Genomic DNA, 16,523 nt, shown 5'->3' with positions numbered 1-16,523 from the left:
TTTACCTACTGCTGATAAAATCACATGTATAGAGTTGTATTGCTCAGGATATCTTTCTATTGAATGCAAGTGTTTTTGATTGGGATGGAGAATTTTTATAAAAGCTCATTCCTATAAATCCTTTGCAATACATTTCAAACCAGTGCATGTACCGTCTATACTCTCTTGCAAGTCAAGTTCAACTGCATATACTAAGATCTGTCACATCATTCACCAGAAGATCTGGGTTTGCTAGTAGTTAGTAGAACAAATAACATGGACCATGATCTTCCAGTACATTATGTGATGGCAGTTCATGGTCTGTCATTTGCATTTGGATTCTACTTATAACCAAATACGTATGGTAAAACATGTTGCATTTGTTCTTGTTGTTTGGTTTTTAGCTTCGAGAGTAGAAAACCTATGCAAGTAATGTTTGGCTAATTTGTTCATCAGGACCAATTGTTAATTCAGTCTTCAGAACATAGCAGGAATAATATAAATTTACAATTAATTACCTTTGCTAAGACATTTTCTTTTGTCATGAATATTGAAAATATATTACAATAACAAAGAGAAAATGAAATTATTTTAAAGTGATTAAAATATGAAAATATAAAGCAGATGAATAAAAATGGTTTATAATCAGTATTAAAGAGTAAATTATATTTTTTTACTTGGAGCACCCGAGTACACATATTTACAATATATATGTTTTCAGTGCCATAGGCCGTGTAGAAGAGAATTGTCTCCATACAGAGGTGGAGTGCATGGTATGTTCAGAGCAACTAGCCGTTGTGCGCTTTGAGCCATGTGGACATGTTATAGCATGTCAGGACTGTTGTATCAAGATGAAAAGATGTATACAATGTAAAACACAAATTACAGACAAAATTGGACCAGGTACATATTTTTTGATACTTTAAATATCTCTCTATACAGCCTGCTGACCCATTTTGTGTGGACTGCAAACTGTATCCTTACTTTATGCATGAGTATTTATGCTTTTATTATAGTAAAATATTTTGGACTGCAGCCTGCTTAGTTCCAGTCGAGGTTGATTCTGGCCCATGTAAACATTTGACTGGTGCACAGCTGGTGTAGATGAACAAAATACAATTTTGTAACATTTGTCTGATAGAAACCCTGCCCAAAAGTTTTAAATAAGCACATATGGTTGTTTATCAGTTCGATTTCATATATTTAGTTGTCAGTTGTCTCATTCATCATGTTATATAACAGTATTCATGTGTCTCATTCATTTTGTTATACAACAGCAGTATTATGTGTCATTCACAGTGTTAGATAACAGCATTATTGTGTCTCATTCACAAGGTTATATAACCACATTACTGTGTCTCATTTGTATTGTTATACAGCAGCACAGTGCTATATAACATCAGCTATATAACATTATTATTTACAGATTTATAATAGCGTTATTGGATCTTGTTCATAGTGCTATATAACAGCATTATTGTGCCTCATTCAGTGTTACACCAATATTATGTCTCATTCAGTGTTATATAAAAGCATTATTGTCTCATTTACAGTGTTATATAACAGGATTATTTTGTCACATTGATGGTGTTATATAACAGCATTATTGTTTCTCATTCACATTGTTATAAAACAGCAATATTGGTCTCATTCAGTGTTACATAACAGCAATATTGTATCTCATTTACAGTGTTATAAACAGGATTATTGTGTCTGATTGATGGTTTTATATAACAGCATTATTGTTTCTCATTCACATTGTTATATAACAGCAATATTGGTCTCATTCAGTGTTACATAACAGCAATATTGTATCTCATTTACAGTGTTATAAACAGGATTATTGTGTCTGATTGATGGTTTTATATAACAGCATTATTGTTTCTCATTCACATTGTTATATAACAGCAATATTGGTCTCATTCAGCATTACATAACAGCAATATTGTGTCTCATTCAGTTTTATATAACAGCATTAATGTGTCTCATCGACATTGTTATACAACTATTATTGTGTCTTAATTAGTGTTACATAGCATTATTATTGTCTCATTCACAATGTTATATAATAGTATTATTGTGTCTCAATCAAGGTGTTTTATAACATTATTATGGTGTCTTATTGTCCTTTTCTTTATCTATTCATTCATCACTCTTTCGTTTCCAAAGTAGCACTCCAAAACCATTCAAGATCTCTTTAGGAATCTTGGTACATATATTATACTAGTGGTAAATATATTATATTAGTGGTACATATATTATAGTAGTGGTACATATATTATTGTAGTGGTACATATATTATACTAGTGGTACATATATTATACTAGTGGTACATATATTAAACTAGTGGTACATATACTAGTGGTACATATATTATACTAGTGGTACATATATTAAACTAGTGGTACATATATTAAACTAGTGGTACATATACTAGTGGTACATATATTATACTAGTGGTACATATATTAAACTAGTGGTACATATATTATACTAGTGGTAAATATATTAGTGGTAAATATATTATACTAGTGGTACATATATTAAACTAGTGGTAAATAAATTAGACTAGTGGTAAATATATTATACTAGTGGTACATATATTAAACTAATGGTAGTTTATAGTGCCTTTTACTATTCACTTTTTCACCAGTTCCATAATTTTTTTAAGTTTTCCACTGTCCATTCATCTGTCTATGCATTATCCACACTTTCATTTCTGGGGCAAAACTCCAAAATCATTTAAGATATCTCTATTAAATTTGTTACATGTATTTAAACTTTATCATCGATAAACCATGGTCAGTATAAGCATTGAAAACTTGCATGTACCATCTGCCAATAAAAGGGCATTGAAAACAGAATTGGAAGGATAACTACATTTTCAGCATAGTTATTGCCCTTGACAAATAACTTATGGTTCCATACAACACTGAAAACTCCTTGAATTTCAAAATAGTAGGTTTAAATCTTTGAAAAGTACTTTAATTTGTTGCCTCCATTTTGCACATGCATACAGAGAGAAGACATAAGGTTAGCATAAAATGCACTGGAAACATATATTACAAGACTAAATTGTAAACAATAACAGCATGTATGGGAGAACATATATGAGAACAAGACACATTGTTTAAAAAAGCAAATTAAAGCTACAATCAGAGCTACAGAACTGAATACTAAAATGTAGCAGATCATATATATATATATATATATATATATATATATATATATATATATATATATATATATATATGTATGTGTGTGTGTGTGTGTGCCAGTAATTGCAGGAGTCAGCTATACCATACTAGTGCAGACATAATGGTCTATGAAATTTTAGATCATACACTGTTCATTTATTTCCCTATTAGGTGCAGCATCAGACAGAGAGGGTGTAATTTCTCATTTTCAAAAATTTGGAGACTAATTTTTTTCATATTTTTTTTTGGTTCATAAATTTTGGGACAAGGCTTTAAAAAAATGTAATGTCCCAAGAAACATGGTATTAGGGTAACGCATATCAATTTTTTTTACAGACAGTCAACGACTTTCAAGTGGAACCTCACCTGCACCCATTGATAATCCATCTCTGCTGCAACGAAAACTGAATGAAATGGAGGAGAACATTTTGTGCAATATATGCATGGAACGCAAGCGCAACTTAGCATTTTTATGTGGTCACACTGTGTGTAATGTGTGTGGAGATGCACTAAAAAATTGCCACATGTGCAGAAAGCCAATCACCAAGAAGATACTGTTATTTTCTTGAATCTCATCATTAGCTATACTGGTCTTTGAACTGAAGAGCTTATGCGGTGGCCATTTGTCTGTTGTACTTTTGTTAGCACAAGTTTGTTGTTACTAATTCAACCATGAAACTTTGCATGCATCCCAAAGTCTGGTTGGTACTAAATTACAATGGCATTTCTCTGACATCCAGTATGACTGCCACTTTGGCTATCTTGAAAATCTTGTCACTATTCCACCATATCAGAATGGGGTTTTCACTAAAAGACTTTCTTTGATACCTGGTTGGGCCTACATGAAAATGTTGCTGAAAATTCAATATGGCCAGCACAGCAGAAATATTTTATTTTTTAAATTTATCACTACTTGTCCACAATGAAAGTCATATCAACATGGGGTTTTCACCAGAAAACATTTTATAATGTCTGGTTGGTCCTAAATGAAAATTTTGCTGAGCTGACATTAATTATTTCCACCATGATTGCTACATTGAAATGCTTGTTGTTTCTAATCAAATTGGATGGATGGTCATATTGACATGACAATTTTACCAAAAGACTTTTTATTATGTCCATTTGATCCTAATTGAAATTTATATGGGTCTAACATCCAGTATAGCTGCCATGATAGCCATCTTGAATTTATTTTATTGCTGTCCTTCCTCAATAGAATTTTATATCTACATGGAGTTTTCACCACAGTCTTCTTATGTATCCAATGATCTAAATGAAAATGGTGCTGATCTTAGATCTGATAATGCCACCACAGTGGCCATCTACAAATCTTTTAATCAGTGTTGAATATCATAGATGGTTTCAAAGACGGATCAGCTAAAGATGATGACGCCATCTTATCTTGGATTCCTGGGAACTCTTTTCAGCCAGTAAAGCATCAGTCCCTTGAGAGATCTTTTTGTGATTTTTTCTTTCTCCACAACCCCAAAGCTCTGTAGAAGTTTTTAAAAAAAAAAATGTCACTTGACAAAATGCTGCCTGATTTTGAAGACTTGACCACAAGAGTGAATTAGTACATGTCCACCATAACGTGAAGTGTATTATGTTATAATGCTGTCCATTTGTCCATCTCCCTGTCTGTTACCAATTTTGTTTCCAAGCATCAGCTATAGTTCTCGAAGATTTATGGAAGAAGCCTGTTGATTTTAGGGTTACAAGGTCAGAGATCGCCATAACTGACTGAAACATTATAAATGGATTCTGCACAACGACATTAGTTTGTATCACATAACATAAGTCTGTGTATATCCAGCACCTGGTGGTAAGGAAGAATTCTATCAATTTCAGAGTCAGTGGCCAAGGTCACTGCATCTGAAAGAAAATATATATTCTACACAATAATTTCAATTCTCCATAATCTATGGTTACCAAGTTTCACTGTGACTGAAAGAAGGAAAATGGTATTGCGCATAATAACATTAGTTCTAGATAACCTATTAGTCCTAGATAACATGTCTCATTAGTTTTAGATAACATATCTTATTAGTTCTAGATAACATAGCTGGACCATAGCTTGTGGATGGCTTAGACTTGGGTAAGAAAGATGCTCATTAATGTTGGATTAGAGGGTCAAAGGTCAGCATCATGCAGTGGTTTCTGCATAATAACATTAGTTTCTTCATCACTGACCATGACCAAACTTTGTCGGTGGCTTACACTGTTTATTTTGTGGTTTAAAGGTTAAGTCACTGTGACTGAAAAGAAGAAAATTTTATTTGCCAAAAAATTAAGTTATTTACATAGGAGACTATTTAATGCACATATCTCCATATTATAAAAAAATATATATGATCCAGACTAACGCACAATATGTTGATTGGGTGCATCAAAACCAGCCCCAACAGGTATGAAAAAGTCAACCATGTACTTTATTGTCATCATATTTATTAGCTGTCTTCCACTGACTAATATTCCTCTGAATATCCTCTTTTTCAATCTTTGCGTCGACATACTTTCTCATTGAATTTGACCAGTTTCTTTGTGATGGTTCCTTTTGACTGCAACACAGCGTCATTGATGTCCACTTTGCATGTGTTAAGCGTATAGTGTACCAACAGTAGTACTACTGTTCATGTTTATTTTTGCCAAATTAATCTTGTGAAGGAAGCATTTATTGTTATCGCATGTTCTTATCACATGTTCTACTGATTGACTCAGATATATGTTCATTGAAGATCTGTGACATAGTTATAGCAATTCAGTCAAAATAATAATGTAATTGATAAAATGCAACATAATATATGTATTAATAATTTAAAAGATAACATTATTTTATATAAGATGATATGGCATTACAATGTACCCTGGTCCGTTTCAAGACCACCGTTACCTCTGAAAATGCAATGTATCCTTCACATTTCTATGTTCAGTCTTTGAAGTTGTAGAATTGGCCTAAGTGTATTTTATTTGTGTGAGTAGAAAATGAACTATATCAATTAAGATATGATTATTTGTTGTAAATATTTTGCTTTTGCTATCAAAGGGATACTTGTTCAGTGTGGTATGGTTATTGGCTAGGGTTTACACTAATTTTCACACTGTTATGATTGTTGCATAAATTGAAGTTTCATGAGCATGAAAAAAATGTAATTTCAGCAAATGTTTTAATGACAGAACTCAGTTATAGTTTGTGTAATATTTGTAATATTTCATATTTTCATAGTTCAGTATGGTAAATTACAGTTTTGACCTTTTGGAGGCAGGTTTCTTATTTAAGACCAGTATTTGGAATCATTGAATAGAATATATACAAATTTGAACAAATTTTGTATATTTTATCATGGCACTGTTAGAAATAATGACAGATCAGTTTTAAGATGCTGAAGAAATACTCAAATTCTTTTTATCGTGCCCATTTATATCATTTCAAGATGTAAATTTAATGCTGTTACTTTTGGTCTGTACCATGTAAAATTATTGAAACAATAAAACTTAGGACTGTTATGGTTTGATATTGAGTCTTAACAATTTAATTGCTCACCGAGATTGACATAATAGAGATTCTCCATTTCTGTTTACATGTTTACAGGGCATATTTATTATTTTCTCTGACATTCATGCCAGATTTTTATACCACAAGGTGATAAAGTTGGGTATTAACTCAGACAAAGAACATTTTCATTGTCTCATTATATTTGTTTAAGGTTTTACACACCTAAGTTTAGTTATAAAAATTAATTTGCATAGAGATTTCTTTGGATAACCTAACCTGCTAAATTTAATCGCTACTGTAACAATAGGTTTCCTCTGGCAGTCACACCTTTATAATAAACTTTAAAAAAATTAAGTTAGAATTTTCCAACTTTCAAGGAAGGCACTGCTTTAATATTAAAATAATTATGTGTGCAGTGTCTAAAAGAATGTTTGTGGCATTGAATATTTTACAAGAATTATGTTATCTAGTGCTCATTACCATTCTACTCACTTGTAAGTCGAGTGCATCTGCAAACAGCATAGACCCAAAATCTTGCATCGCATATTGCACTGGTAGATCTGGGTCTGTACACTTTGCCAGGACTAATCAACAGAGCAAACAACAACACAGACCCTGATGTGCTAGTTTGTTATGCCACAGCAGATTACGGTCTGTATTTTGGAGGAGGACTCGACATTATAAGCGAGAGTAGTAGCCTTGTTATGCTTGAACTAAACTGATTTAATATTTTATGTGGAGTGATCAGGGCCTGGAATTTTTTTATTACATCAGTTTAGTGACAAATTTTCGCCTTAATTTCTGGGAATTTCACTTGTTGAATTACTGAAAATAATTCCTTTATGAATTTTTGGTCACATACTTTCTGTCGTAGCTGCAACTGCTTGGAGTATGAAACAAGCCTTTTTATTAATGTTGTCTGCATAAATAAATAATTAACAAACTTTTATATGACATCACAATGCAAAATATGACATTTTATTCATTATGATGTCATGTTTTATTTATATAATTGTTCCTATTACAGTTGTTACACTATAATTATTTGCTGAAGAAAAAATCTTCTGAACTTTTATTTTTGTGCTCTTCAATATATAACAAAGAATCAGTGTTTTCCAGTGTGTATAATGAATAGAGATTAGCATGGCATTATTTTTAATAATACACTAATGCCTAAGACAATTGAACATGTTTGTTCATTCATGAGTTCTTTGGTCTTAGGTGCTTGTAAATTGTAAATTACTTGTTATCATAACCACTGTGTAAACATGCAGTAGTTCTTCATTAATGTTATTTATTGCTAGTAAAATGAGAATGTTACACATTGTCTCTTGCAAAAAAGCAAGGTTTATGTATCTCTCCTTTTTCTGATCTAGTTTTCCTTTTCTACTAATACATATATTTGCTAATACAAAACTGTTAACATGGTAGTTTGAGGAAAGGACTGTATTGAGCAAATGCAATCTTTTGGCCTTAAGTTTTTATCCTGCGATTTATATTACTTGCATTAGGTGATATTTCATTTCTGATGTTTTGAGTTTGTGTAACATTCAGGTTGCCATAGAATCTGTTGAAGAAAATGTATGAAGTCATTAAAAATTTCCCAAACCTTTCCATGTATTCTTCTTTGATGGACCTTTCAATAATTATTCACTAAAATAATGATATAAATATATTTCTAATCTTTTTCTGCCTTGAAGGGATGAGGCACTTGCCTTTACAGATCACTGCCATCTCACATCTGTCTGTGTGAGTTTGAGTCTAGGACACAATCTAGGCATATGAGAAAGCTTGCCAGTGGCTTCCAATGGGCCAGTGGTTAATGCCAAAGTTTTCCCAGGTTCTTCTGCCACTAAATATACTGACCACCATATATAGCCTATTATGTGCTGAAAATTGGCATTCAGCCCATAGCAACATAACATATTCAGTTGTATTAAAATAATCTTTTGCCACAGTGCTGTACATCAGCGTTTAATTGGAAGAAAAGGGTATAAGCTTGCTCCGAGGAGTCGGCCATGAATGTTTCCGAATTACAAGTAAGCTTAAAAATGGTTTAAGTTTCAGTACAAAATAAAGTTGTCATGAAGTAGGCATTAGAAGTTAACAGATGAATGTACTTTTTACAAATTACTCCCATGTTTGGAATTGAACTGAATTCTCCTAGAGGGTTGGTAGCTGCCCTACCATCTGAAGTAATCACCCTTTTGAACTATTCAGTGAATGCTAAATGTACTGTAGTGTTTATAGCGTAGCTACCAGTTGAGGATAGCCTGCTGCAATGTGTTTTGCATTTATTTCTAAAATTAATAATGTAATTGTGTGAAGAAAGTTTGCATGAAAATTTAAGATCTTAAATATATCTCTATTGTTATCCTTATTTAGCAGTTTTATTTCAGTAGTTTTGAATATTCCTATTTATAGAATGACTGAAAATGTTTTGCTTGATCCCTTTTTGAACCAGATTTATGCTGGGTCTAATTTTATGGTGCCTTGGTCCCAGTACTTAACTGAGGTCATTCCAAGCTTGTAATACCGTAAATATTGTGAAATACTTAGTATCAAAAGCAAATATATTTTCTTGTTTGATCATCTGTCTGACAATATCTTCATCTGCATGGTTCAGTGTACCTGTTATGATTGATCTGAGATGAGTCTGCCTGCCTTTATTGGTCATGTTAGTATGGTAATATTTGGTGGGGACTGGGCAGTATAGTAGTTGGGCCGAACGGTAAAAACTGGGGATCCCTGACCTTGTGCTTAAGAAATTTTCAGCCACTGGGACATTGACTGAGGAGACTTGTAACAGATTTGAGCATAAAATGTTCAAATTTTTTATCATATCCTATTTGAAAACTAATCAGATATCCTTTGATATATTTTGTAGTTATGGCCCCATTTTTGTGATAAGATAATGATATTCAAATTGGCTGAACCACAGTGTAATGAATGTCTCACAGTCCCTTTCTAAAATCCATACATGTGCCCCTTCAAAACAATCAAGCCACAGGTACAAGGAAACAACAATTTGTTCTCAGTATATGTCCACTGTCTTCTTTTGGCTGAGCAGAATAACATTATGACCCAGTCTGTCTGTTGGTAAGCTACTACCTTACCCACATGATGGCTTCAGTTTTCCAATTTCAACAGTTACCAAGATCTCTGGATAGTTGTACTTTGAGTTCAATGTGGCTGATAGAGTCTAATGGTTTCCACACATTAGCATTAGTTCTGTATCACAGATATGGACCAAACTTTGTGGATGTCTTGCATTTGTGGTAAGGAAGAACCCTATATATTCTGGGGTCATGGGGTCAGAGTTCACTTTCATGGTAAGACCAATTTTTAAAAAAATGTTTTCTTAGTATAGTAGTTTTAATTCAAGACCTCTGACCTTGACCACATGACCACATCATTGAGACCCATTGATCAGTAATCTCACAAGACAACCATGTCTTAATAGTGCCTACATAGAGGATTATTAAACATGGGGAGGGCATACAATGTGCCATTCACACCTTTTTGAATTCCAACATATAGTAAAAATATGTAATGTTTTAGATTTTGGACAGTAGCACAACCTTGCACCATGATGATATTTTGAGCACAAGTTTGTCCATAATAGGTGAACAATCTGTTGAAATTTATTGACGGTGCAAGTCTACAGTCCTATAAAATTTCAATTTTGAAGCTGCTAAACTGAGTTAATAGTTTGCAGTTTCCAATATCACAGACCATGTTTAATGATCTTTTTTGTTTGTGTGAATTAGAATCTGTAAACAAAATAGGTTTAACATAGTCAATTTGTAAACTGCATGCCATGTTGATACAATCTTGAAATTTATCAATATGTATTCTTTTAAAAAAATGGGGGCAGAAAATGACCATTATTCAATATAGTGCTTTGCGTCCAGTTCTGTACTTTTCATATGATTTTCATTTATCATCTTTGTATCAAAGTAAAAGTGGGGGTTAAGATATTGTAAATTTATTTAATTGTATGGGTATCAGTTTTTCATGGCTTTGTAAAAACAAAATATGGACATTGTTGACCATTCTGCAGTCTAAATGGATGCAGTTGAAAGAAACTTGTCCAACAGTTTGCTTGCTTTGTTAACCTTTTAAGACAGTTGGGAATAATAAGTCACACCTCCATAGCATAAGATGTGTATCACATGTCAGTTTTGCCAGTATGGACTCTACTTACACATTTTTCTTCCTAGTTGAGGCATAGACATCACAGAAGTCATCATATTTAATATCGAGCATGTCTAACGAGTTCTGTTAGTCTTGATCTAGCTTGATGCAGGCTAAAATTCCAACATCTGAATGAGGACACCTGTTCAGAGTGCTGTTTCAGCTGGCTACATATGATGATGGTCATTGTGGAAAGAACTAGATCATTGGCCCTTAGTGTAGATTAAATGGCAAAAGGCATTTTACTCTGCATTTATTAAAATTTGTATTTTGTATCAAGGACAAAACCAAAAAGAATTGTCACTCAATGGATATAGATTTCACAGTATTTTGATAATTAAAGGACAGTTCCATTACCTCATTGAAGTAAAGTACATTGGTCATATAATATAAGCCCTTAAGTATAATGCAGTCTTTTTCATAAGGTTGGTATGGTTTTGGATCCCATTGCATTATGTAATAATAATACTAACATAGTAATCTTTTCATGAGGCTAATGAAAATTGTCATAGTGAGGGACTGATGTACTGTTTGTAATGCACTCCAGTATATTGTGACCTCACATGTAACAAGCAATTAATCACTTTTGGCTTTCATGAACATTGATATAGTGAGGGACAGATGTACTATTTACAAAATACCCCATTATATTGTGACCTCACATCTAACAAACTATTATTTTATTGCTCTCTGAGCATTGGCATAGTGAGGGACTAGTATATTGTTTATAATTTACTCCAGTATATTGTGACATCACATGAAAGAAAATACTCTTTTTATGGCTGTCATGAATATTGTTATAGTGAGAGATTAATGTACTGTTTACAATGTACCCTAGTACAAGGTGACCCTGCATATAACAAAGTATTCTTGTATGGCTCTCTAAAAATATTGTTATAGTGAGGGACTGATGTATTGTTTGTAATATACCCCATTACAATGTGACCTCACCTTTAACATGTTACTCTTTTAAGGGTCTTATACACAGCATTATAAAGAGTGATCACTATGCTTGAGATCCGGAGAGTGATTGCTGTGCTTTAGATCCAGAGAGTGATCACTATACTTGAATTCCAGTGATCACCATGCTTGAGATCCAGAGAGTGATCACTATGCTTAAGATCCAGAGAGTGATCACTATGCTTGAGATCCAGAGTGATCACTATGCTTGAGATCCAGAGAGTGATCACTGTGCTTGATATTCAGAGAGTGATCACTATGCTTGAGATCTAGAAAGTGATCACTATGCTTTAGATCCAGAGTGATCACTATGCTTTGGATCCAGAAAGTGATCACTATGCTTGAGATCCAGAGAGTGATCACTATGCTTGAGATCCAGAGAGTGATCACTATGCTTGAGATCCAGAGAGTGATCACTATGTATGAGATCCAGAGAGGTACACTTAGAAAGTGTTGAAATTGTTGATGTTATAATTTTATGAATTGAGATCAGGAATGTTTACAGTAGACATTAGCATGTGTTAAAAAGATGTATTGTTCTATTAGAACATATATTGTGTGTTCTTTTTTACTTGACACTAAATTTCACCTTTCAACATGAGTCTGTGATCCAATGTGTTACAATTGTTTTATTTTATGTGTGTATGCTTATGGAAAAGGTGACTAATAGATACAAAACCAGTCACTTTCAAGCTGTATGCAGAAAATACATTGCAAAACTTTTATTCTTTAGACTCTATATTTCCTAATAGAATAATATGAGAGGTACTATTTTGTGATGATTTGAAATGACTCACAAAATGAGATGTACGGTTTGGTGAAAATTATAAATGATTCACAAAATGAGGGGAACAGTTTGGTGATAATTATAAATGATTCACAAAATGAGAGGTACAGTTTGGTGATAATCATAAATGACTCACAAAATGAGAGGTACAGTTTGTTGATAATTATAAATGATTCACAAAATGAGAGGTACAGTTTGGTGATAATTATAAATAACTCACACAATGAAAGGTACAGTTTGTTGATAATTGTAAATGATTCACAAAATGTGATATACAGTTTGGTGATAATTATAAATGACTCACAGAATGAGAGGTACAGTTTGTTGATAATCATAAATGATTCACAAAATGAGAGGTAAAGTTTGGTGATAATTACAAATGATTCACAAGTGCTGTGAAACAGAAACTTAGGGATAAGTTAATTTTTTGTTTGGCAATTTATATTATTCCACAGAGTGTGCTTAGGTATTTTATAAATTTAAATTGGAATAATAATTGAACAAAATACCTTGAAAATTGTGAAATTCTTTGTTGGTGTTAAGAATTCAAAATTATAAGATACTTTTTATACTGAGTTATGAAAATGGAAAAAGGCTGAACATAAAGACATGATGTTAACAACTGAACATAAAGAACTTGTTAAAGACTGCATATAAAGACCCTGATGTTTAAGACTGAACATAAAGACCATGACGTTAAAGACTGAACATAAAGATCATGATGTTAAAGACTGAACATAAAGACCATGATGTTAAAGACTGAACATAAAGACCATGATGTTAAAGACTGAACATAAAGACCATGATGTTAAAGACTGATCATAAAGACCATGATGTTAAAGACTGATCATAAAGACCATGATGTTAAAGACTGAACATAAAGACCATGATGTTAAAGACTGAACATAAAGACCATGATGTTAAAGACTGAACATAAAGACCATGATGTTAAAGACTGATCATAAAGACCATGATGTTAAAGAATGAACATAAAGACCATGATGTTAAAGACTGATCATAAAGACCATGATGTTAAAGAATGAACATAAAGACCATGATGTTAAAGACTGAACATAAAGACCATGATGTTAAAGACTGAACATAAAGACCATGATGTTAAAGACTGAACATAAAGACCATGATGTTAGTGACTGAACATAAAGACCATGATGTTAAAGACTGAACATAAAGACCATGATGTTAAAGACTGAACATAAAGACCATGATGTTAGTGACTGAACATAAAGACCATGATGTTAGTGACTGAACATAAAGACGATGATGTTAAAGACTGAACATAAAGACCATGATGTTAAAGACTGAACATAAAGACGATGATGTTAAAGACTGAACATAAAGACATGATGTTAAAGACTGAACATAAAGACCATGATGTTAAAGACTGAACATAAAGACCATGATGTTAAAGACTGAACATAAAGATCATGATGTTAAAGACTGAACATAAAGATCATGATGTTAAAGACTAAACATAAAGATCATGATGTTAAAGACTGAACATAAAGATCATGATGTTAAAGACTGAACATAAAGACCATGGTGTTAAAGACTGAACATAAAGATCATGGTGTTAAAGACTGAAAATAAAGACAGTGGTGTTTGCCTTTTGTGCCACTCAGATATGAGAGACAAGCAATTCTCTTTCTTTTTGGGAATATAAATAGTCAAGTAAAATATTGGAAAATTCTATCTAAAACCATATGACTATAAATAACATAGAATATATAAATTAATAGAAGTGATGAATACTTCTAATTTATTAAAATATTCTTCATTGATTGATCTGATTGCTGATATAATTCAAAAGAAACATTCTGTATGTACCCTAATGTACAGATTATATATTAAATCTTCCTGATACCTTTATCTCATTTTGTCTGTATATTTGACTTTGTGTTGGACTCATTTTTTCTTTCTTATTTCATATGTATTTTGACTAATGTATTTTACTATTTTTATCTCATTTCCTTTGTACATGTGATTCATTTTTCTCATTTTTCAATCCATCATGCCATGTTTGAATGTGTTGTTCATATTTCCTCATAATGTACATGTTGTATAGTCAGAGATAAATAAAGATTGATTGATTGATAAACCAGTAAGTACAATAGTCAGTTAAAGACATTTTTTGATACTATTAATTTTGAATTTTCATCATTACTTTTGATCCTGCTCTATTTTATTTTAGTAGAGATAGTCTGTGATATACTAATTCTTGTGCATATATATTTGTGACCTCAACTTCAGAAAGAGCATGGATTTATTTTGTACCTTGGTTATCCATCTTTGTATTTTGAAATCCAGTAAATAGGGATTAGCACAGCGATGGCGGAATATACTTATGCAACTTATATTTATCTATATAAATTTGGAGATGACCCAGTTAATTTTTCATTTCTGTGAAAACGATGATTGTATTGGTATTTTTAACAGAAATTTTCAGCTGTCAGTGTAGTGCTGTGTTTGGGGTGCATGTGTTTTGCCAAGATAAATCTGTGTTTAGGCTATACAAGTTTTAGCATGACAAATCCATATTTGGTGTACGTGTGTTTTGCCAAGATGTATTAGCATGACAAATCAGTTTGGTATGCCCATGTTATGCCAAGACAAATCTGTATTATGTTTACCTGTATTTTGACAATGACAAAGCTTTGTTTGGAACATGTGTACATGTGTTTTGCAAATACATGTTTGCATGTCAAATCTGTTTGGGGTACATGTGTTTGGCCAAAACAGGTCCATGTTTGGTATTCATTTGTCATGCCAGGAAAAATCTGCATTTGGTTAACATGTATTTTGACAAGACAAATCTGTGTTTGGAGCATTAATTTTGCCAAGGTAAATTTGTGCTTGGGGTACATGTGTTTACCTAGACAAATCCGTGCTTGGGATACATGTGTTTTTACAAGACAGCTCTGTGTTTTGTGTAGATGTTTTTTGGAAAGACAAATCTGTGTTTGGGGTACATTTGCTTTGGAAAGGCAAATCTGTGTTTGGGGTTCACATGCTTTGGCAAGGCTAATCTGTGTTTGCAGTACATGGTGTTTTGAAAAGACAAATATGTGTTTGTGGTACATGTGTTTTGTGAAGACAAATCATTTTTTGGTGGACCCATATTTTGCCAAGACGTGTTTGTGGTTCACTTGTTTTGCCAAGTCAGATCTGTGTTTGGGGTACATATATTTTGCCAAGACAGATCATGTTTTGGGTTACATTTGTTTTGCCATTGTAAAGCTAGTCAGAATATATTATCCTATAATTTTAGCATGGGGATTGCTCATTATATCTAATTCTGTGTATACTTGTGTGGATATTTAGCAACTTTAATATAACATGTAAGGTTTTATATAAAATTATTTCACCAGGTTTTGCTTGTTTCATTTGACTTAACTGAAGAATAAATTTAGCTGTCAGGGTATGAATTTACTAGCTGAACACACCCTTTCGATCTTACTGTTGGATAGTATTGCAGCTTGAAAGTGCCTGGTAATGACATGGTTTTTGCCAGATAATGTAGTATGTTATTGTGCCAGTAAAGATTTGGTAAAGAGTTATGTTGATGTGACATAGATATTTGTACTTAATAATAGTGTTACAATTGCACATGAATATTTTATCATACGGGGATATTTGTTTCTTGTTTATAAGCCCCTGGTACATACTTTTCATCTCAGTACTTTACCTCTGATGCTCCTTAACATACACCTGCTCTCAGTGCTTTGCCTCCAAATGTTCCTTTACATGGTATGTGAATGTTCAGTGCTTTCAGGGTTTCCGGTGGAATTTGAATTCAATAAAAAAATATCCTGGAAACCTCCTTGAACATTACATTTTGTCATAAAATGCCCTAGAATTTGATATTGAAAAGCTAAACTAGAAATTTTCTTAG

General features: G+C 32.6%; 1 protein-coding gene across 2 annotated transcripts in view; it reads left to right on the top strand.

Annotated features, from left to right (window-relative positions):
• LOC149781890 (E3 ubiquitin-protein ligase MIB2-like) overlaps positions 1-16,259 on the top strand; it is an 81,827-nt gene extending 65,568 nt beyond the window's left edge. For both annotated transcript variants that reach the window (XM_089936081.1, XM_089936082.1), the window contains exons 17-18: positions 701-882; positions 3,513-16,259. In XM_089936081.1, coding sequence (XP_089792207.1) covers positions 701-882; positions 3,513-3,745 — 415 coding nt within the window. In that variant the 3' untranslated portion in view covers positions 3,746-16,259. The remainder of the gene's footprint in view (positions 1-700; positions 883-3,512) is intronic.
• The last annotated feature ends 264 nt before the right edge of the window (positions 16,260-16,523 follow it).

This window comes from Sinohyriopsis cumingii, chromosome 15 (genome assembly GCF_028554795.1).
Source record: "Sinohyriopsis cumingii isolate HCF-2022 chromosome 15, ASM2855479v2, whole genome shotgun sequence".
Lineage (NCBI taxonomy): Eukaryota > Metazoa > Mollusca > Bivalvia > Unionida > Unionidae > Sinohyriopsis > Sinohyriopsis cumingii.
The sequence above is the reverse complement of the archived record's forward strand: the minus strand, read 5'-3'. Positions and strand labels throughout refer to the sequence as shown.